The 23,291-nt window shown below is 38.1% G+C and overlaps 1 protein-coding gene across 4 annotated transcripts in view; it reads left to right on the forward strand.

Annotated features, from left to right (window-relative positions):
- Positions 1-23,291, forward strand: part of tutl (immunoglobulin superfamily member turtle) — a 69,926-nt gene that overhangs the window by 41,348 nt on the left and 5,287 nt on the right. The window contains exons 2-18 of one of the 4 annotated variants that reach the window (XM_089731970.1): positions 3,127-3,156; positions 13,035-13,160; positions 13,265-13,395; positions 13,481-13,519; positions 14,602-14,748; positions 15,600-15,735; positions 15,816-16,057; positions 16,136-16,406; positions 16,790-17,050; positions 17,358-17,428; positions 17,771-17,962; positions 18,440-18,661; positions 19,271-19,379; positions 19,525-19,608; positions 19,973-20,158; positions 20,928-21,155; positions 22,591-22,660. In XM_089731970.1, the coding sequence (XP_089588096.1) occupies positions 13,088-13,160; positions 13,265-13,395; positions 13,481-13,519; positions 14,602-14,748; positions 15,600-15,735; positions 15,816-16,057; positions 16,136-16,406; positions 16,790-17,050; positions 17,358-17,428; positions 17,771-17,962; positions 18,440-18,661; positions 19,271-19,379; positions 19,525-19,608; positions 19,973-20,158; positions 20,928-21,155; positions 22,591-22,660 (2,462 nt within the window). In that variant the 5' untranslated portion in view covers positions 3,127-3,156; positions 13,035-13,087. Of the gene's footprint in view, positions 1-3,126; positions 3,157-13,034; positions 13,161-13,264; positions 13,408-13,480; positions 13,520-14,601; positions 14,749-15,599; positions 15,736-15,815; positions 16,058-16,135; positions 16,407-16,789; positions 17,051-17,357; positions 17,429-17,770; positions 17,963-18,439; positions 18,662-19,270; positions 19,380-19,524; positions 19,609-19,972; positions 20,159-20,927; positions 21,156-22,573; positions 23,077-23,291 lie in introns of those variants that run through there. The other 3 variants (XM_089731972.1, XM_089731973.1, XM_089731971.1) reach the window with 3 other exon arrangements.

The raw sequence follows: 23,291 nt of genomic DNA on the forward strand, positions 1-23,291 counted from the left end.
AACACAATCTTTAACTTATCCCAGACTCTGTCCGCCATAATGCATTGCGTCATAGGTCAATAGATGAAATAGAACAACTGAACAGAACACCGAACATCGCCGGAAATTCGGGCTGACAGGAAACCAGAACTAACTAACCGTCTAATCGATACTGTTTGATACATTGTGCAGTGGACACTACATGCAGATAGAGCTATGCATAATCATGTCATGAAATTATCCGCCATTGAATGATTAACATTGATTCAGTAATATTAATAAAACAGTTTTTTTAATGATTTCCAAAACATCTGCGGTTTTTTTAATACAATTTCTAATGTTTCAAAGATCTTTCGGTTTGGTGTGTTACTAGGTAAGAACGTGACATAAATGAATCGAGCGGTATTAGGTAGTGAGAATTGCTCCGTTGGTGAGTCGTGTGAAGATAGAAAGGTAATGATAGAATCACATCAATAAACCCCTTCCTTAGATATAAAACTAACTTATAAACACCGTAGATTTCATACAATAAAGTTTACAAATATATTTCGTATATTTCTCTAAATATTTTGTGTTATTTTTAATATTAGTTCTTATTAATTAAAAGCCTAACATAAATCTTGTACTGTGTGAAATAAACATTATAATCCGAGGTTAACGGTATCGGCGGCATGCTTAAGTTCTCCGTTTAAATTTTTTCATTAATGTTTTTGCACTCCATCAGTGGACGAGTTCACGGCTACGTTAAAGTTATCGGGGCCCGTGGACATCACCAAATGAATGCCGCATATTAATGAATACGTTTTTCCTTACGTGTTTTCTTGCACAAATATCGCTTGCTGGATTTGAACACAGGCATAGCCGCATCGCTCTGTAGGACTAACCAAGCGTTTTATTCTTTAAGCCACGATGACTTATGATCATTGTACACTAGCTTTCGGCTCGCAACATCACCTGCGTAGGCTATACTTTATATCCTGTGGACCAAGACACGTGCTCAACAATGCGATGAAATATAGCCTATATTCTTTTACATCGCACAAACAATTTTCATAACGAAATTTCGTCAAGGTCGGTTCGAATATATAACAGACAGCCATAGCTACTTTCGTATGCATTATGCTATATAACTTCTAACATATAACAGTGTTAAAGCAAAAATATTTATTTAAGAAAAAATATTGAAGTTTTTGTTTCAATGTTTATTTTTAGTGGTTGTGTGTGAAATCTGAATGTAAAAATTTCAAAATACAATACATAATTGACCTTACATTTCTTAAAAAAATTATGGAAAAATAAATTCCTAATTGTATTACTTTGTTAAGACTAAACAACTGATTTTACTCCGGTAAGATTTTCAACGCATGCCTCTCAATTTCCACGTGACGCTTCCGCCGGCATAATCACCATTGAGACGTTTTTGATTGCATTCTTAGGATTCCGAGTCTTTCGAAACGGAATCTTCAACATTTTAAGTGGAATTTAGACGGCAGATCGATTCTATTCTATAAATTATTTATGAGCTATCAAGCTATGCATCTGTAAAGAGCTGTTTGTTTCTTCAAATTGTTGTTTTGTGATTTTTGCATTCAGAAGTATTTGCTGCATTATTATTATTATTATTATTTTTTATTGCCCTTGTAGGCAGACGAGCATACGGCCCACCTGATGGTGAGTGGTTACCGTTGCCCATGGACTTCAGCAATGCCAGGGGCAGAGCCAAGCCGCTGCCTACCGCTTAATACTCTCTACAAGCCTCGTTTGAAGAAGGACATGTCATAGCGCTCGGGAAGCACCGTGGAGGGGAGCTCATTCCATAGCCGGATGGTACGTGGCAAAAAAGATCTCTGGAAACGCACTGTGGATGACCGCAGTGGCTCCAGGTAGTACGGATGAACTCTACTCCGAAAGCGGGCGGTGCGATGGTAAAAACGAGATGCCGGTATCATCTCGAACAATTCCTCAGAGCACTCCCCATGGAACATACGGTATAAAATACAGAGAGAACCGCAGACCCAGAGGTTCCAGAGGTGCATTATTTGTTTTTGGCTTTTTGTTTTTTCATTGTAATGCTTTATGATTTTTCATTAGGTCCTATACGTCATAAACTTGTCCCTTTATTGTGTTGGCAGATACATGACAAAGTTGAAAGTTTCATTAACTACTAAAAGTTTTGTAAACTTTATCAACACTTCTCCCCCAAACTAATATGACTTCGACGAGAACAAATACCGTTCATCTTAGGGTGTAACTAAATAATTCAATAGCTATTATTATCGTTTTGTTTCCACGTCCCAGTATTCTGATATGATTCATTCTCAATTTCTCTCATTCAGTGTCATCGTCATCTAAAGATGCTAATATAAAAATCGCTTGTACGTCTATATTTTGTCAAATCTCTCACTGTCAGATTTCTTAATATATCTTATTCGCCCACAGATTTTCATATTTATGCTTACATATTGCAATTTATTTAAAACATAATAAATTTTGATGCAAAAACGGTTTATCCCTAGTTTCACCCATAGATAACAGATGGCTTTGTGAACATTATTTTTTCGCGAATTGTTTTTGGGTACGAAGCCATGTAAAAGTAAATACATACCTCATATCTCCATACTAACTATGGTACGCTTAGGTCACTTTTACGCTGACGGCCTCAATTGTAGCACTGTAGGGTAGGTTTAACATTGTAGGGTTGTGACATTGCATTGTAGGGTATGAATAAAATTTTCTGGTTATGTTCCACAAAACAATTTGAATTTAGCTCTATTAAAATACGGTATTGTTAGTTTTCGATTCGATAAAGTGGAGGTCTCGTTGTTGGCAAGAGTGCCTGTGGCCTGTGGTCGGCGGTCGCAACGCCAATCAATCATGAGCGACGGGTGACAGTCACAGTTGGAGCGACCCGGGCCGTGCGGTTCGCTTCGTCCCCTGAAATTAGCCCCCTCCCTCCGCTTCCAATACCCAATCCGAAACATCTCTTTATCTATCGATTGACTTTACTATTTCTTTACATTTACTTGTGTTTAATTATTATTTTTCATTAAAATACGAATATTTTTATAAATATGTTCATATTAATTCAAAAAGCTATCATACTTAATTAGGTAATTTTTGTTAAATTGTCTTTCTCGTTTGTTACAGATTTTGAAAAGAAAACATTAATTGCAAACGGTGAGTTAACTTAAAATTTTCATTAGAGTACATTTATAAACGTTGCCGATTATATGTACAAATAATCTTTATTAGGAACAAATGAAAAGAAAAAACAGCATACATATATGACGATTTCTTTGTCACTCTCTATTTTTAATTTCGTTAAGTAGTACTTAGCGAATGGTAATGCTATTGATAAGCTGTTCGGTAATATCAAAGCATAAAAATGTAACCGATGCACTAGATGATCGGGAGCACCTTTGCCGGTGATGATGCTGGCTATCGGAAGCTAAAGACAAACATCACACCATCAAGGCAATAGATACACATGGTTTCTTACTTACAAAAGATTGTGTTCAATTCGCGGTTGCTACCATTTAAAATCCCGCTCTTACAAGTACCTAATAAAGTAATAAGCGGGATGTCAATTAGGAAAATGAGGTGTGAAAATATTATACTACTATATGGTTGTGAAGCCGGGGTCGCATTTTTTTTGTATTGCTTTGATGAATGGATGACCTTACGGCCCATCGGGTATAAATCACCGTGGTTCTTTCGACGACGATACGCGCTTCACCTACAATAAACATTAATTTAATATTCCAAGTATTAAAAAATAAATAGTCACGCCAATAGTGTCACACCTAAACTAATTATTCCTTTAAATAAATCTTTCACACTAATTTAAGAGAGTACGTAACACAAAGGTCGCCGGTGGCTACAGCTTTTTCGCAATAACAAAAACTAGTAGCGGTCTATCAAACAATTTACTTTATACGATGAGGTCTCGTTCCTACCAATTACCTATTGTTAGTGGTGGAACAGACGCCAGAGCTCTGGATAAAAGGCAATTTATACACGCCACTCATTTCATTACACAGAGATAAGGGTCTTGTGAATATTTGCGTTCAATTACGTGCCTTTATATTTTGTTGCATGCTGACATCAAGTGGGAATGGCGAGAAATAAAACCAAGCGAGAATATTATACGGCTACTCTACCTACTTAAACCCTGAAAGTTGAGCGGCTAACATAGCCTGTTATACGTGCCCATATGGTTTGTATTACTTTTGCGGTCAACTCAACACTGCAAAGTATCAACCATCAAAAGAATAAAATAGCGAAGATACTAAGCGAGTTGTTGTTAATTTTTCTTTGGAAAAGTCTGCCCTACTTGTCAAACGGATAATTGAAAAGTTGAACGAGACCTCCTTGACGTAAGCCTCTGGCACTGGTGTAATTCACTCCAATTAGCGGATAGCCACGGAGAATGGGGATGTTCAAAGCCGTCTTGAAAGGCTAAGACGAGTTCCAATAACTGAGTTATCGATGCGATGTCCTCGGGCTAGAGCGGGGAAGTCTGAAGCGGGTAATCCGCTTTGGTCCCAACAGTCACAACTTCGCCGATACCACTCGAAACACTCAATTTTAAACTTGCACGCCGCGACAAAAGAGTAAGTAATAAGATCCATTGTTGTGCAACTTTACAACTTGCTCTAGCTGTTATTTAGTTTTGTGTATTTGAAATACAAATTAATGACTTCATTCCCAGAGAGTTCGTTAGTTAATTCTTTATTTAAAGCCCATTTGTGTACCATATTTTTTAAAACCGTACTAATGGGTTTTAGTTTCCTGGGCATAATCCATTTTTCCTGAAGTTGCGTGCTACCAAGGATTAAATTAAGTACACTAGTAACGATGAAGAAGTTTGCTTTGAAGCGAAACTGAATTTTAATTCTACATTAGTGCAGTTTATAGTGCAGAGTTGCCAAACAAAGCAATAGGTAAGAAGGGTCAGTAATAGTAAAATGTAAAAAATAATTAAAACTACAAAATCTTTAGATGACACCTACATACTTTCTGTGTGTGTGAAATTGAATATGAAAGAAACATTAAAAGATGTTAAAATCCCGTTCAGAATGAACCAAAGAACTTTTTACCTATATACGAGTGTGGGGGTAGTTGTCAAATAACGAAACATATTTGCTTAAAAACGAATGAGACGGAACGCGATTTTCATGAAGGCGTGCGAGAAAGACAGCGTTATGTTCCCACTGCCCTACTCTTTCTCAAACACATAATTATGTACAACACACATATTTCAACTTCTTCATCTTTGTACAACCAATTTCAATCGTACGTTTAAAGTTTCCTTTTAATATTAGTAATTGTTACGTTTGAAATAATGTGCGTAATAAAACATATGAAACACCATCATTATACTAAGATTATACTAGCATTGAGCAAAGTTGGCGCATTATCTATAAGTCTTCCGTTCCGTGGACTTTGCAAACTACCTACGATTGCTGCATTATTTTACTGCATCCTGCATTGTCAATAAACGTTATCGAAATAGCTGTTATATTATATGATATTATTTATAATATATTTATCGATATTTTATTGATCATAATTTTTATTTATTTATTTAAACTTGAAAATGTTTATTAAAAAATTTATTGATGTTAGATTTTTTTTACAAAGTAATACATTGTCGTTAGTGACGGTATCTACGACACAAGCTACCAGTGGTTAGGGCTCTAAAGTGAGAAACCTCACGATACGCGTCAACCTAGAATAAGTAGTTTCTGCACCAGGCCATTAAGGTACTTGGTGAAAAAGTGGCGCTCTTCAAAACATTCATACGTTCCGTTATAACCTATGAAAGTGTAGTGTTCACTAACACGGCCCGTACACACATTAACTCTCTCCAGGTCGTCCTATCCCGTTTGTGCAAAATAGCCATCGGATCACTCCAGTATGTGAGGAATGTAGATCTTCACGACGATTTTCAGAATCAGTGCGTAAGCATTAGAAGACAACGTCAGAACGCTTCTTCGAAAAAGTGGCACCACACGGTTACTCTGTTATCGTGGCCGTTTCTAATTACATAACAGGCGATGGGGAACGCAAAGCTGCCATCGTACTAAGCATGCCTTATCAGATCCTCCCTAACCACGGCTTTTAGGCATTCCAAGCACCTGTTACCGTTCTCGTCGAAATTATAGACGTAATCCATTGAGTTTCTCGCCAGATCTTCTTAGTGTGTCGCGATTCTGATACGGTGGTAAATTCAAAGAAGCACTGCTCTTCATACAGCAGTGTATTTTTTTTTATTGTCCGTGTAAGCAAACGAGCATACGGCCCACCTGATGGTGAATTGTTACCGTCACACATGGACGTCAGCAATGCCAGGGGCAGAGCCAAGCCGCTGCCTACCGTTTAATACTTTCCATAAGCCTCGTTAGCAAGTGTTAGCAAATACTCACAGTTTGAACCCATAAGCTCACCTACCCATCCCGGTGTAGCTTGAATAGCCCTTTAGGCTACTAGCGATTAGGCAGGGATAAAAAAAAGGGTTAATCGAAACTTTTCGCTATAAAAGCGTACATTGACACAACTATCGGAACAATGGTAATTGAATCAACATGCTACATGCGGTAGTCTCATGGGCCAGGTCTAAACGGTATTATTATTATTAAGTACAATGCGTTCGGGTTCACAGCACACTTGATATTAAACATTTATTTTGGCTTAGACACAACATGATTTAAAAAAACCCATCTAATTTAAACCTAAAAGACTTATTTAAAAATTTTAAGTGGATTCAAAGCTTCGGTGTACTTTGATTACAATGTAACCCTTATTTTGTTTATTCAGGGTTAATGACACCGCACAACGCACAGTAATTATTATTGACCATAGTGATGTCGTTTTCACGAATACGTTACAAGGTTTACACAATCTAGCGTAACCTTCGATGACCAATAGCTCTAGATCGTAGGGCTAAATACTCAAAAACATTCATTTCCATTCATGTAAAATTATATTTACTTTTATTACCAACTTAATACATACCTACCTAATTGCCAAAAAGAGCTGCTTTGTCAATTTTTAATATATATCTTATACAGCTATCATAATATGATTTGCATTTTTCGAAATGGTCATCTTTGAATGGTACCATTTTCTTAGATACTATATTGGTACGTCTATTGCAAAAAACAAAAAAAAAACTTTATATATCTAAAAAACACATCTAGTTTTCAAGAGCACCTGTTTTTTAATGACTATGAAATCCTTATTAGAAATATTTGTTTACACTGTGCGGAAAAATGCTATTAATGCTTAATTAATACCGACTGCAAAAGGGGTGAATGCCTACTAAAAGATTATTTTCTGGAAATTGCTAATGCTATTTCATTTAAGAGGGGTTAGGAGGAATTCGGCTTTTCATGAAAGACAATTAATTTTGTAAAATATTGTTTTCTACCTGACGAAATAGATACAAAATTAGAAAGTACTTTCACAAGGCTACCTTAATATAATATCTAACTTTAACTTAACTAGTGTAGCATTACCTTTCAAAAAAACACCTAGATATAACATTGTAGATATTATTATACGACAACAGCATCCTTGTCTATAGTGCATAATTGGGTGTATACAACTCACATCAGCAACACCTACGGTAACATTGGGTCCGGATGATTGACCAGTTATTGTATATCCACAAAACAACATCTATTTTTGCAACATCATCTGATTACTATAAAATGATGTCGGGAGTGGAGTTATCGAGGAGGTGCGACAGTCCCCTGCTAGGTCAGGACGAGCAGGGCTAGGCGAGCACGTGAGCTTTTCACCGGGGACCATTCATGAGCGAGGGCGGCGGCCTGCGCGCGCATCGATCGATACGGCGAGCGCGGGCGGCAGTGGCCATCCCGCCGCGCGACACTGTACACGCGCGTCTCGCCGATACGAACCGTCGAGCCCATGACCGCCCTCCACAGATGACGGAACCCGCCCGCGCCCAACTGCAACGCCGCACTAGCCCCGTGCTCCACACGATCGCACTCCGCACTCTGTCCCAGCGCGCGACGTCAAGGTACGACCACCGTAATCAATACCCCGCATGGTGCGACCCCGCCGGAGCTACCGCAACATCGAGACGAAGCACCTTACTTACCGTGGTAACGACAAAAAAAATTACAACGCACTATAAATGTGTTATAGAATTAGCTGAATTCGTACCAGCATAGGAACGATAGAATTTTATTTCATACAATGCAACAGTAAGGTCGGTGGTTGCATAAATAATAATACATTTTTGTACTTTCCGAAAGCAAATTCAATGTTATCCTAAAAAAAATTAAATATTTTCTAAAAAATTATAAAAGGTACCTTTTCTTCTTTATGAAATGATGGTACAAATATTATACCATTTCAGAATATATGTATTAATTATTGGAAGCACATTTCTACCAAACTGTACATTTTCATAGAATTCTATTGTGGGTGATAATATGATGTGCACAACAAATCTAGTTAGTATTTGTAGTAAACCTACGAGAAATTGTGAAATCTAATTATAATTATATAAAATTATAATCTTATTATATAGGCATTCCGATACATCGGCAAGTAACAATTGACACTTTTTCATGTTAAACGATTCGAATGTATGTTACGAGTATACACCGTGTAAAGACAATGGCCGTCTGGTGTAGTGGTAAGTGACATGGTCACTATACAAGGGGGTCGCGGGTTCGAATCCCGCCAAGGGAAGATATTTGTATGATAAATATAAATGTCTTACCAGGGTTATGGGTGTATATTAAATATATGTATGTGTATAATAAAAATCTTACATTTATATCCGTTATCTGGTACCTGTAACACAAGTTCTTTACGAACTTATCACGGGACCAGTTAACGTGGCGTGATTGTAAGTAAATATAAAAAAAAAAAAAAAACTTGTATGGAGCACTAATTTCGCAGGACTAGGATTCACTATCGTCCTAAACAGTGTCATTGTACATAATTTTGGAGTAGAGCGACAAAAATTATGCTCTATCCAATCAAAATTTCACGATTAATCCGATATGAAATCATTATTCGTGGTAACTGTGGTAAATTCATAAATTCCCAAATCATTTAGGTCACCGTTTAATAATGCATTATTAAAACCCATTTTCCGCCTCTGCGAGTAACAACGGCTGTACTACTCGTGTTCGTTACTATGTTTTTTTTTTAATTTTTTTATATTTAAGAAACACTGCAAACATGAATGTAACTATACCAAGATCTTAGAACTTATATCTCAAAGTGGGCGGCGCATTTACTTTGTAGATGTCTATGGCCAGTAACCACTTAACACCAGTGTGTGGGCTGTGAGCTCGTCCACCCATCTTAGCAATAAATAAAAATAAAATAAAAATGAATGTTCGATCATAAATTGAACCTGAAACAGCCAGTTGGAGAGCACGCTTTTAAGCTCAAGTTCCGTTAAAGTTAAATAGGACCATAAATTATATATTATACTCGTACAAGTATCCTTTTAATATAAATGTATTTTCGATTCGGTATATAGGAAATCTATTAAGCACTTTATCAAAAATTTCAACTTTCACCACAGAATCGGATTGTTCGAACTTTTAAATGTAAACACTAGTACACACAGCTTTCTTTTTTCTATTTATTTTTGTTACTATGTTGACACATTGAATTTTGAATACAGCTTGGCAAGTTGGTCATTCGAAGACGTACTTCTAAGACAAGTGAAACGTAAACATTATATGTTTAGGATAGGTGGTGTAAGCCTGTACGATAAATCATTGGTTTCGTTTTGAAGGAAAAGATATACAATCAAAATCTATAACAGGGAGTTTGACCTCGTGATGAGTCGATCAAAGGTGGCATTGACGAAACAATGTCTTAGACAGTAACTCATTAGCAACAGTTCGACGACGAGGTAGTCTGTTCATCAGCAAATAAAAAAATTGAAGAGAAACACTTCAATATATAAATACACTACCAAGAATACCATCTGATATAGATGATTTAAGTTTAAAATATTATTTTAATAAAAAAGCATAAAGCATATAATACGCAGAATGTAGATAGATAATATGTAAGTGCTTTTAGAAATACTAATCACAATTATATAAATATTAACATTTAAAAAAATATATATGCACAAATATACTTAGTCTAACACTATCTTAATTCAGTTCGTTTATAGCAGTTTCTTCAAAACATTGAGTTATTTCATTAGTACTGTCTGATATCAGTAAAGAGCTTCTTGGTATCTCAAGTTAGGAACAAGTGACGGCCAGCTAAACCCAGCCTGCAGTGACTGGAATGCTCTGAATCACAACGAACAACGAATATAGTCGTCGTCGTCGTGGCCTAAAGGATAAGACGTCCGGTGCATTCGTGTTGAGCGATGCACCAGTGTTCGAATCTCAGGCGGGTACCAATTTTTTTAATGAAATACGTACTCAACAAATGTTCACGATTGACTTCCACGGTGAAGGAATAACATCGTGTAATAAAAATGAAACCCGCAAAATTATAATTTGCGTAATTACTGGTGGTAGGACCTCTTGCGAGTCCGCGCGGGTGGGTACCACCACCCTGCTTACTTCTGCCGTGAAACAATAATGCGTTTCGGTTTGAAGGGTGGGGCAGCCGTTGTAACTATACTGAGATCTTAGAACTTATATCTCAAGGTGGGTGGCGCATTTACGTTGTAGATGCCTATGGGCTCCAGTAACCACTTAACACCAGGTGGGCTGTGAGCTTGTCCACCCATCTAAGCAATAAAAAAATAAAAAAAGAACAAGAAAAAAGAACGACCAAGTGCACTCAGTGCTATGTTAAAAATAAACAAACTTTGATCAGCACTACTATGGTAAAAATGTAATAATTTAGTCCCCTTCTAACTTTTTAACTATCATCCGATTGTCCTCTCTCTTTAAATTAATGACTTTTTTAGGTATTTGTCCTTTTTAACTTATTCAACGATCCCTCACATCATATACGTGAACAACTTTGAAACTCTACCGTAAACATGTGAGGTCCATAATAAAAGCATCCTTTCAAATTAGCTTAAACTTCCTTGTTATTGTTGTCTATAACGTACACTGAGGGTCCGACTTTCTAAATAATTCATACAGAAGACACGCACTCATTTAACTTTCAATTTAATTATGTGTTAATTAGAAAATTTGTAAGGACCTTTTCATAAAAAACTAATTAGGACCTTTTGATAGAGACTAAAGTAAATAATTAGCATTTGCAACTGTCAATTCGGTACATTAATTCTAGTAGGGAATTTATTTCTCTTATTTTCTCACTCTCTTCTTCAACCCATGTCCACCCAATGCTGAGTGTAGATCTCTTGGAATGCACCCATTATTTTCGGTCTGTTTGTAATAATTTAAATAGCCTCTTTTTACTACATGCATATGAATATTCGATACGGTACGGTATATATACGGTACATACACCAAAATAACATTTTTTACAATTTTTGTCTGTCTGTCTGCCTGTTTGTTCCGGCTAATCTCTGGAACGGCTGGACCGATTTTGACGGGACTTTCACTGATAGGTAGCTGATGATATTTTTTTAGACTAGCTTCGCCCCGCGGCTTCGCCCGCGTTACGACAATAACCGCGGGTAACATGGTCGATAATAAAATGTAATGTTTCCGAAGCGAAGCCAGGGCGGGTCGCTAGTATGTAATAAGTCTGTACCTATAAAGTTGCATTTTTACAATACTATTTAAAACGTAATTTATGTATGACAAGCAATAAATTCTAAATTCAAATGATTTTTATTAAGAAAATATGAAATTCTATTTTTAAATTCAGTCATTTGTTTATTAATTAGTGTTTTATTTTTATTAATCAATAAACCTAACACCACAACGCAAACAAGCACCTAGACCATGCTCCAAACGACAAATTACATCTAAAAATAAAGGTATAAATTATCGTAGCATCTTACAAAATGGCACCAACATTACTACGAGGCACTGCACTGGACTGGACTCCAATCTAACTATGGACATCATAATTGTGGCACGAATGTTTCAATAATCGTCTCCATATCGCACCATGCTAGCACGGCCCAATCTCATTCTAAATCTGTGGTCTAAAGTCTATCATTTAAACCAGTTAACAAGTTTGAATTTAATAATAGTACATCAATGCCAACGCAATGAACGTCATCCTATTAAATTAAATAAAAATTATGTACGTGATATGAACAGGAGATTATTGACAAAAATGTCTTAAAAATTACAAAAACAAAATTTTAATGTAACAATTTTGATAACCTATGGTGATAGTACTATCAATATTAACTACCTACAAACAAAACTCGTATTTATTTTAAAAAAATAGTTGCAAACAAGAGAAAATAGCACTTAGCTGCCATGTCTTTGTTCATTTATTATTTTTCATTTACGATTTTATTCTATTTGTTTCTTAAAAGGATTATTTTCTTCAACCTATTTTTGACGGTTATGACGTAGCGCCCAAGGAACTTTTGGGCGGGTAATTATAATGTCCGTTTCGTGATGCAGCGTAATTATGGCCTAGCAAAAGAAAATGGATTAAGACAAAGTAGTATAGGGAGGTTACACCTTTTTCGTAGAACTTGAGATTACTTATAACTTATAACTTGGACATTGCATACAAAGTTCACAAAAAATGGACAAATTATGGTAAATAAAAATTGATTGAATAATTAACGAAAATTAAAAAATATTTTCGAAAAATTGACAACGCCGGATATTAAATAGGACACAATCATGATTGCAAAACAACGTCTCTGATATAATTGAAGCTAAATACTAGCCGTGTTCTAGTTGTAATCTTATAACCCTCGAATTTGGCTTAAAGTTGGTTTATTCTGATGAACTTTACCCCCGGGAATGCCCCCTTTTCTGAGAGAAAAAGGCTTTAACAGATAGAGGGATAAGTGCTCCCGATAACCAACTGCTCCTATACTTGCTCTGGTCTTTATTTCATATTGATCCAAAACACATAGACGTAAAGTAAAAAAACTATAACGTCAAAATCCAAGAATATTGTGATGGTTCCAGATGATCCATCAACAATGAGTCGCCGTGCGCGGCCGTGACATGGGAGCGCAGGCATGGGCTGGCGCGCCGTGCAACCGCCGCACATCGCCGCCGGCTTGCTCCTCCTGCTGCTTGTCAATCTACCAGGTAATATGTACTATCTACCAAGAACACTCAAATCTAGAATGTTCCAAGGAATTATGACGTTTATAAAAATGTTAAACCAAAAATTAATTAAACACATGTTATAGTGACCTGCCATCAAGACCACCAAGATGCCGTGCACATCACGGCTATCCTCGGTGAAAGTGTCGTGTTCAACTGTCAGGTGGATTTTCCCGAAGATATCCCGGTGCCGTACGTGTTGCAGTGGGAGAAGAAGGTAGGCGAAACGGTACGACGGCCCACACTCCACTCTTTACAATACAACGCTGCTCATCTACCGTGTGTGTATTTCTGTTCAATAGAGGATGGCTCGTCTCCGCGACGCGCCTGCTGACTGTAAAGTATATCTCGTGGTGTTGTCGACAACGACACCTCGTTTTGTCCCGCGGTAGTGGTAACGCGCGGGCACCGCGGGCCGGGGGCGAAGCCCCGCCGCCCTCGACCCTCGACTGCCTCTCGCACGCATTTTATGTTATCTGCCTCTTCTGCGTAATGGCTCGTGTGCGTACCGCGCTCGTCGACTGCGCGACTGGTCCCACTCTCTACACCACAGTTACAAAGGCCTTCATAACGAGTCCGAGAGAGCAGCAGATCTCCGTTAGATGACGAACATACACTTACACTGTCACTTTACATGGATGATACGATTTTTGTCTTACTTATAATTTCTTGGCGCACTTTGTAAATTATTGAGATTGCATCGGAAGCACAACCGCTTACACGGCTGACACGGGGCTCGCGCACCTCCTCGCGTACTGGCGGCGGATCTGTCTGTTTCTCTCTTCCTGTGGCTGTGGGCTTCCCCCACGCTCTCTCGCCAACTTGTAGATCGAGCTAGATGTATGTCGTATTTTAGGTGTGTTAAGCGTATATACTTTATTAGCATGATGTAGTATTTATTTATGCTTTAATTTAATTTTGCATGATATCAAATTTTAATTTGTCAAGTAAAGCAAGCATTTAATGTAATAAGTGAAAACGATGTGTTACCTCTCTAATAATATGCCAAAAATAAATAATTACGTACTAACTGAGGGTAAAGTGTTAAAATCACAACGCCATAACCGTTTATTTTTCTTTTCGTTTATATTGTTATCGGTGTGCATGAATGTTTTGTGCGTATTAAGTTAATATAATAATTAAATGATGATAGTATCTTGTAACAGCGAGGAGCAGATACAGTTTTAGATTTTCTAGTGCTCTATAATTATTAACTTGAGCTAGTACAAGATACATCTGTTGTGGCGGTACACTGTATATTCTGTTACTCGGTATACGCCAGAACGAGAACAGAACTAGAATTTATTGGTAGAAGTAGCGAAACGACCAATGCTCTGACCGATTGGTGTTTAGTTAAGTGGTAGTCGTTAAAATTAGCACCGATCTCGGCTCGGTGATTAATCGTTGTTTTGGGCGTGCGTAGGGACAGGACATCCCGATCTACATCTGGTACGAGAGCTATCCGACGCATAGCGGGGAGGGCTACGAAGGCAGAGTGTCCCGCGTCGCAACCGACTCACCGTACGGCGCCGCAAGCCTCAACCTCACCAACATTCGAGAATCGGATCAGGTAATAATTACAAGAGCATAAAAGAAAACCCGTATAGAAACGAGACTGTCGATGATTTGCTAAGAGGAAGGTTCTTAGTTACTTTGGTCACATTGCTTGGCGGCCACCAGACAACCTTGAAAGATTTATTGTGGTGAGCAAGGTAGTTTTTTTTTTTTTTTTTTTTATTGCTTAGCTGTGTGGACGAGCTCACAACCCACCTGATGTTAAGTGGTTACTGGAGCCCATAGACATCTACAACGTAAATGCGCCACACACCTTGAGATATAGTTCTAAGGTCTCAGTATAGTCACAACGGCTGCCCCACCCTTCAAACCGAAACGCATTACTGCTTCACGGCAGAAATAAGCGGGGCGGTGGTACCTACCCGTGCGGACTCACAAGAGGTCCTACCACCAGTAATTACGCAAATTATAATTTTGCGGGTTTCATTTTTATTACACGATGTTATTCCTTCACCGTGGAAGTCAATCGTGAACATTTGTTGAGTACGTATTTCATTAGAAAAATTGGTACCCGCCTGCGGGATTCGAACACCGGTACATCGCTTCAACACGAATGCACCGGACGTCTTATCCGTTAGGCCACGACGACCACATAGAAGGGAAAAGACCCGCCGGCCGGCCACCAAACCATTGGTCGGATCAGATAACTGCGCTCACTGGACTCTCTGTTGCGAACGCCCTGAGAGAAGCCGAAAACCGAAGCAAATGGAAGCTGATGGTACAAAGAGCCACGAAGGGCTTTCAGGGACACGACCTTCAGCAATGAAGTATTCGACTAAGAAGAAGAAAAGAAAACCCATCAAATGTTTTTTAAATGTCTACTTCATCTGGGTTTTTTTTTTCTAGGGTTGGTACGAGTGTAAAGTGGTTTTTCTCAACCGATCACCAAACCAGCATAAGAATGGTACATGGTTCCACTTGGACGTGCACGCGCCACCTCGCTTCTCCATCACACCGGAAGACATTATATACGTTAATTTAGGTACATTATTATTATTAACAACAATAATAATTACAATTCCATTTAAAAATAACTTAACAATACGCGAATTGTATTCATAGGCGATGCGATTATACTCAACTGCCAAGCAGAGGGAACACCAACTCCTGAAATACTATGGTATAAAGATGCAAACCCCGTCGAACCATCCGGTACTGTAGGTATATTTAACGATGGAACCGAACTGCGAATTAGTAACATTCGACACGAAGACATAGGTGATTACACGTGTATAGCGCGGAATGGAGAAGGTCAGGTATCTCACACGGCACGTGTCATTATCGCTGGTGGAGCTGTCATAACCGTAAGTTTAATTACAAATATTAGTATTTAAATTGCATTTCAACGATTTGTTATGTTTAATGTATTTATTTGACAACAGATGCCACCGACAAATCAAACTAAACTGGAAGGAGAGAAAGTCCAGTTTTCGTGTGAAGCGAAGGCTCTGCCCGGAAATGTGACTGTGAAGTGGTTTCGTGAGGGTGCACCTGTGGCCGAGGTGGCGGCCTTGGAAACAAGAGTCACCATACGCAGAGACGGAGCTCTTGTCATTAACCCTGTAGCTGCTGACGACTCCGGACAGTATTTGTGTGAAGTTTCTAATGGCATCGGAGACCCACAAAGCGCATCGGCCTACCTTAATGTTGAATGTAAGCACATCAGTTTCCAATCTATACTCATAATATTATAAAGCTGAGGAGTTTGTTTGTTTGAACGCGCTAATCTCAGGAACTACTGGTCCGATTTGAAAAATTATTTCAGTGTTAGATAGCTCATTTATTGAGGAAGGCTATATATAGGCTATACAACATCACGGTAAGACCAATACAGTGGAGCACTAATAAAGAATGTTTCAAAATATTTTCACTTTCTACGTAAATGAAGTGGGGGGTAAAATATAGCGGTATGCCAAAGTAACTATTCCACGCAGAAGAAGTCGCGGGCAAAAGCTAGTCACAAAATAAAACTATACTACAAAAACACATTAATATTAATAAGAATTTTTCAAATAAACAATGCTATTTGTTCTCAGATCCGGCGAAAGTAACCTTTACACCCACAGTTCAGTATTTGCCCTTCCGTTTGGCCGGAGTGGTTCAATGTTACATAAAAGCCAATCCACCTCTGCAGTACGTTACTTGGACAAAAGACAAGAGATTATTGGAGCCTTATCAAACGAAGGACATTGTTATAATGAACAACGGATCATTGTTATTTACCAGAGTTAACCAAAATCACCAGGGCCGGTACACTTGCACTCCTTATAACGCTCAAGGAACCCAAGGTTCTTCTGGTAAGTAAATTAGATATAGAATACAGTGGCGTAGCGAGGGGGGACAAGGGGGAGCATCATGCCCCGGGCGCTGCTCCCAAAGGGGGGCCAAATGGTCCGCAAAACAAAAAAATTGCTGGATAATTTTTATTTTTATTATAATAGATTAAAAAGGTTAAAATTAAAAAGGTATTGTGCCCCGGGCGCGTGCTAAGCTCGCTACACCACTGGTAGAATAGGGATAAGGAAACCTATTCAATGAAAGCTGTTTATGTTACGAATTCTTCTTGAAATGTTTTTAACGTTAGATACTTTATGTATTTCGCAGGTCCAATGGAAGTTCTAGTTCGGAAACCACCGGTGTTCACAGTGGAACCCGAACCATTATATCAGAGGAAGGTTAGTAAATAAAAAAAGGTACATTTACTCGATTAAATTTGAACATTCAAAACATTTCCTTGACTGAAATATCAGTTCAATTTTTTTTCAATTATAATAATTATAAATCATTTACCATAATTTTCGAGTCCCGCAACGCGGAAAATCGTTTTTAAAATGTTAATGTAATAAACACACTAGCTCACAGCCCATCTAATATACTTAGGCACCAAAACGAGAATGGTGTATGCAATACAACGATTATTTCGTGTCTTCGAACCTAATTGCTGTTCCTATTTTATCGCCACAGTATACTAACTATCAGCACTCTTACTATGCGCTGCATATCTTTTTTTTATTTAGGTGGGTGAATCTGTAGAGATGCACTGCGAAGCACAAGAGTCTGAAGGCACACAGCGACCGAGCGTGACGTGGCGGCGGCGTGACGGTCTACCGCTTCAGAAGAACAGAGTCCGAGCTGTGGGCGGAAACATCACCATCGATACACTGCGCCGACAAGACTTTGGTATCTACCAATGTGTCGCGTCCAATGAGGTCAGTGTTAACGAAATGAAATAAAATGGGTTTATTTCAGGCATAAGTTGCCCATAAAATTTCACAAAAATTAAAAAACAAAATTATTACTAGATGGTCAACGGCTCTAAAAGTTTTATATGAATTTATCTTATTCCATAGATTTTCAACTTCGCCACTATTAACAAAGTAATATTAATAAATAAAAACGATTTTTTTTACAGCTTAGATGGGTGGACTAACCCACCTGGCGTAAAGTGGTTACTGGAGCCCATAGACATCGACAACGTAAATACGCCACCCACCTTGAGATATAAGTTCTAAGGTCTCAAGTATAGTTACAACGGCTGCCCCACCCTTCAAACCGAAATGCATTACTGCTTCACGGCAGAAATAGACAGGGTGGTGGTACTCGCGCGGACTCATAAGAGGTCCTACCACCAGTAATAATTTTTTTAGTAGTAGAATTTAAGCGATTTGTTGGCAATGTCGTTGTAGGTGGCAACAATCGTAGCGGACACGCAGTTAGTGATAGAAGGCACGCAACCCCATGCTCCGTACAATGTGTCTGGAACAGCTACTGAGTTCCAAGTTACTTTGCGGTGGCAACCAGGATACGCCGGAGGTCCTGACTACAAACAGGACTATACGATATGGTACAGGGAAGCTGGATTTTCTGAGTGGACCAAAGTTCCCGTGACGCCCCCTGGTGCTACATCTGTAAGTTAACATAGATACAAAAAAAGACATAATGAATTAATCTATTTTTTTATTTCATTATCTGGTATCAATAGCAGTGAGCGGGTCTCTTCCTTTTCTTCTTCTTGCTTCGGTTTCCTCAATACTGAGGGTCGTGACCACCTCCTCGCAACAAGAGTTTATTACGGACCATTCCACGCTATTTGCCTCTATCTGCCGCCGAGTGTAGAGCATCGTGAACTGTGGTGTCGAAGGTAGTGCGGATCTGGTCAGTCTCTTCCACGTAGGTCGTTTTGTTAAAAAAGTAACCACCATCTACCACCTCAAACGACCCTCCATATTAAATCGCTAATCACAGAACATGTTTCTAGGCTAAAATAGCATGGATACATAGTACGCTTGCCTACATGGTAACTACCCAAATTAATAAAATGTTATTCTATCTTCGTGTGCTTCATTTGTGGACATGAGCTGAGTGATTTTTTCATTCATTCATTCAATCGCAAGAGATTGGTACTTTGCAATACGATTTGAAACAAACTCAGATCACTCGATAAATCGAACGCTAAACGCCTTAGCCTCATGTTTGAGCCAGGATTCTAGCATTAAATTTATTTTTAAATTTCTTAGGTAACAATTAACCGTCTACAACCTGGGACAACATACGAGTTTCAAGTAAATAGCAAGAATACTATAGGCGAAGGAATGATGAGTAAAGCAATTACAATAAGAACGCTCGGTGAGTGAACGATTATAATTGCACAAATTTATTTGCAGTTAATATAACTTTTGGTATACTAACATTTATTTATGAATATTATTAACCTAATCGGACAGTGTTTGTTTTGTGGTGTTTGGGATTAACAAAAGCTTGTATTTTATAGATGTAGGTGCCAAGCCAAAGGTACCCACGACCGCCGCTGGTCCTATCGACGAAAAGATATTTCAGAACGCACCTGAAGGCTCCGGTACAATACTATTTACGTAACACATTAATTCTATGTAGCTTCGTATTTATTTTTAAAGTATTTTTATTTATTTATGTGAGACGTTTTAAGCTTTAATCTTACTAACATTGCTAGCATCTGAACTAATCAGTAATATCGTAGTTGCTGTAAAGTTGTAAAGCTGTTATATTTGTATTTGCTTAAATTTTCGTTATTTTTAAACATTTCAACAGTCCCGTTTCCTGTAATTTCCAATAATTATGTACACATCTACAAATCATCTACCAACTGAAATTCAACTATAATAAGCTTTCTCGTCTAGATAAAATTTTACCTGTTTGTATAACATTAGAAAAGGTTATCAATTTTTTATTCATTTTTTAAGGCCCGAAACCAGGTCCCCCACGGAATCTGACAGTGACAGAGGTTCATAATGGATTCTTAATAACTTGGCAAGGACCTTTAGAACGTGCGCAGCTTGTTCAGTACTACACCATCAAGTACCGCACTGACGCGCAGTGGAAGACCCTCAACAGGGGCCAGATACGACCTGAAGAGACCAGTTATTTAGGTGAGAACTTTGTTATTATCATGTATGTTGTTGTGAGCGGCGGCTTCATTGACTTCCTCCGGTCATTGTTCTCGTCGAACCCGTCGCTTGCGGCGAAGGGCTCGACGAGTCAATTAACCCAGAGACACAGCCCACTGAGTTTCTCGCCGGATCTCCTCAGTGGGTCGCGTTTCCGATCCGATGGTAGATTCTGCGAACCAGAAGCAGGGTCTTGCTAGAATTCGTGTTAGCAACATCATCAGGTTTGAGCCCCGTGAGCTCACCTACTAGCCCAGTAACGCTGATATGATCTCCTAGACCATCAGCTTAGGTAGGGAAAAAAAGGTTCCTAGAACGTTTTTCTAAAGTGACGACCAGCTACCCGCCCCCAATCTCGTCTCGCTTCGCTAGGAACAAAATTACTTTCATATTTATTGAAACACGCAATCTTAAAGGAAGGTGGAACCTTCGCGCTGCTTATGGTAAATCTATTATATTGCGTACACACATAAACGCATAATAACATATATTTTTTGAATGACTCTCTGCTTCTTATCTAACCCGAAATCGGCACCAATATCGTGTCTTCGTGTTCGGGAGCGATTCATTTTTACCCGCGGTATTTTAAAGTAAGTAGGTTGAGTTTTAATGAAAATAATGAGCATATTATCATGAATCAATAACAAAAACTATGAAATTACATGTTTCAAAAGGAGGATAAAAATCGTCATTAATAAGGCACAGTGTGGGTGTAATTTTAAGCACTGACCCGTTGTGTCTCGCATTCCAGTTAAGAACTTAGTCGGCGGGCGTACTTATTATTTTCGAGTACTCGCGAACTCGGCGACCAGCTACGAGAGTTCGGACGAAGTGAGGTTCCCGGTGCCGGCGCGCGTGAAGCACAAAGCGATCACGGCTGGTGTCGTGGGTGGGATTCTGTTCTTCATCGTCGCCATCATACTGTCCGTGTGTGCCGTCAAGATATGTAACAAGCGTAAACGGCGTAAGCAGGAGAAAGGTGAGGCCAACACGCGCGGCGGCCGCTCGCCCGTCCCGGACATTTCCCATTCACGGACTGTTTCTTTAATTAAAAAAAAATGTAAATAAAAAAAATAAAAAAAGCTAGATAAATTGATGCATTTTACATACAATATCATTTAAAATTGAAGACGAGGCCGTAAATGTGGATACTACAGTACATATCGAACGATAAAACAATAGTAATGTTTGAAAATTTTTTCTGTCAAGTTTGAAGATATTTCAATCAAAAATGCCCCAACCTTAAAACTAAATGTTACGATCTGTAAAAGAACTAGCTTGTTCGATAAATAAATAATAATAACATTTGAACTGTTTGTTTAAAGATTTAAACCTTGTAGAGTGTTTTTTGTATCCTCAGTACATATCAGAAATTTTTTGTTTATAATCAAAGAATTCAAGATTAAATCTACATGGATATAATAAGATATTTACGACACACATCAAAATAAATGCTGCACGTAGCGAACATAAAATTCAAGAAACAGTCCTGACTATATTGCAACTTAATTCCTCAATGTAGTTACCAGAGGCTATACCTTACCATATTGTCGATGACAAAGCATAACAGCTTTTCATATAATCCTGTAGTATATACTTGGTCATTGTCGTTTTGTGTTCATGTTTAAATTTAAGTATATATTCTGTGTACAAATGAAATAATATTTTCAAATATAAATATATGTTTTTTTTAAACATTGTGCACAAAACGTCATGACGTAAAAAGCTTAGGAAAAATAGCTTGCATGTTTATTTTATTTTCCAACGCGCTCGCATGCTGTTCTGGTTGAAGATTTCTGCTTAGTTTAAGTTTATTTGGAAAATATCCTTAAAATATTAATAACATTTATTGATATAATAGCCCAATTACAATCCTTTTTAAACAAATACGGATAAGTTTCTGTTCTCATAATACATTTTAATGCTGTGTATTTTCACATCACCACTTCATCTGCTATTTTACTGTCATATTGATGAATGCACTGAAAAATAAATGAAAAACAATATTGTAAAACAAAAGACAACATACAAACAAATTTATTAAGACATTTTTTTCTACATTCGTTTTGCTTCCGAATTATTTTAACCTAACATATATTCATTGCACGTCGGTTTTTAAATCAACAATAAAACTTTATCTGAACTACATATAGAAACTTTGAAAGTAATACTCACGTGTTTTTTTTTTGTCATGACGACCGGACACCTGCACTTCGGATATCACATGTATCATCATTTTACATATTACATTGATATTTTTGAGTGCATGAAGGCTTAGAGTTGACAATATGGTGGGTGGTGGTGATGGATGTATAAGGATCGGGTGTCGGGTGGCGGGCGGCGGCCGCGTTCTCCGGCGAAACCACGGACCGAGCTCTACACCGCGTTAATGCACAGAAATTATACGATTACAGCATACAACATGGTAGCGGCGCGACTCACAGACCTCCGCGCAGCTGACAGCACTCAAGTGCCTTTTAAAAAGTAAGTCGCTTTATTCAGAAAATAAATAACAAACGTCTATTTATATTGTCTACTAGCGACCCGCCTTCGGAAACATTAAATTTTATTATTGATAGCTGAGTCCCGCGATGTTACCCGCGGTTATTATCGTACCGCGAGTGAAGCAGCGGGGTGAAAATAGCCTAAAATAAAGTAGCCTAAGTTACTCCTTACATCATCAGCTACCTATCAGTAAAAGTCCCGTCAAAATCGGTCCAGCCGTTCCACAGATTAGCCGGAACAAACAAACAGACAGACAAACTGACAAAAATTGTAAAAAATGTTATTTTGGTGTATGTACCGTATATATATTCATATGCCTGTAGTAAAAAGAGGCTATTTCAATATTACAAACAGACACTCCAATTTTATTTATATATATAGATTATAATGTAAACTTATTAATCTTGCACATGCTGCTGACTTCGCAGGAAATCAGGTAGGTTTTTTTTTCTTTTGCCTAACTTCAGATTGAATGTTTAGGTACAAATAGGTAGTTACGGTACAAACAGCGTCGCTTCTCAAACGTTGTCACCTAAAATATATATATATACGACAATAACGGCATGTGCAATGTTTACTTCAATCATTGGAAACTTAATCCGATGATTTT

The sequence above is a fragment of the Bombyx mandarina genome, chromosome 12 (genome assembly GCF_030267445.1).
Source record: "Bombyx mandarina strain Sakado chromosome 12, ASM3026744v2".
Lineage (NCBI taxonomy): Eukaryota > Metazoa > Arthropoda > Insecta > Lepidoptera > Bombycidae > Bombyx > Bombyx mandarina.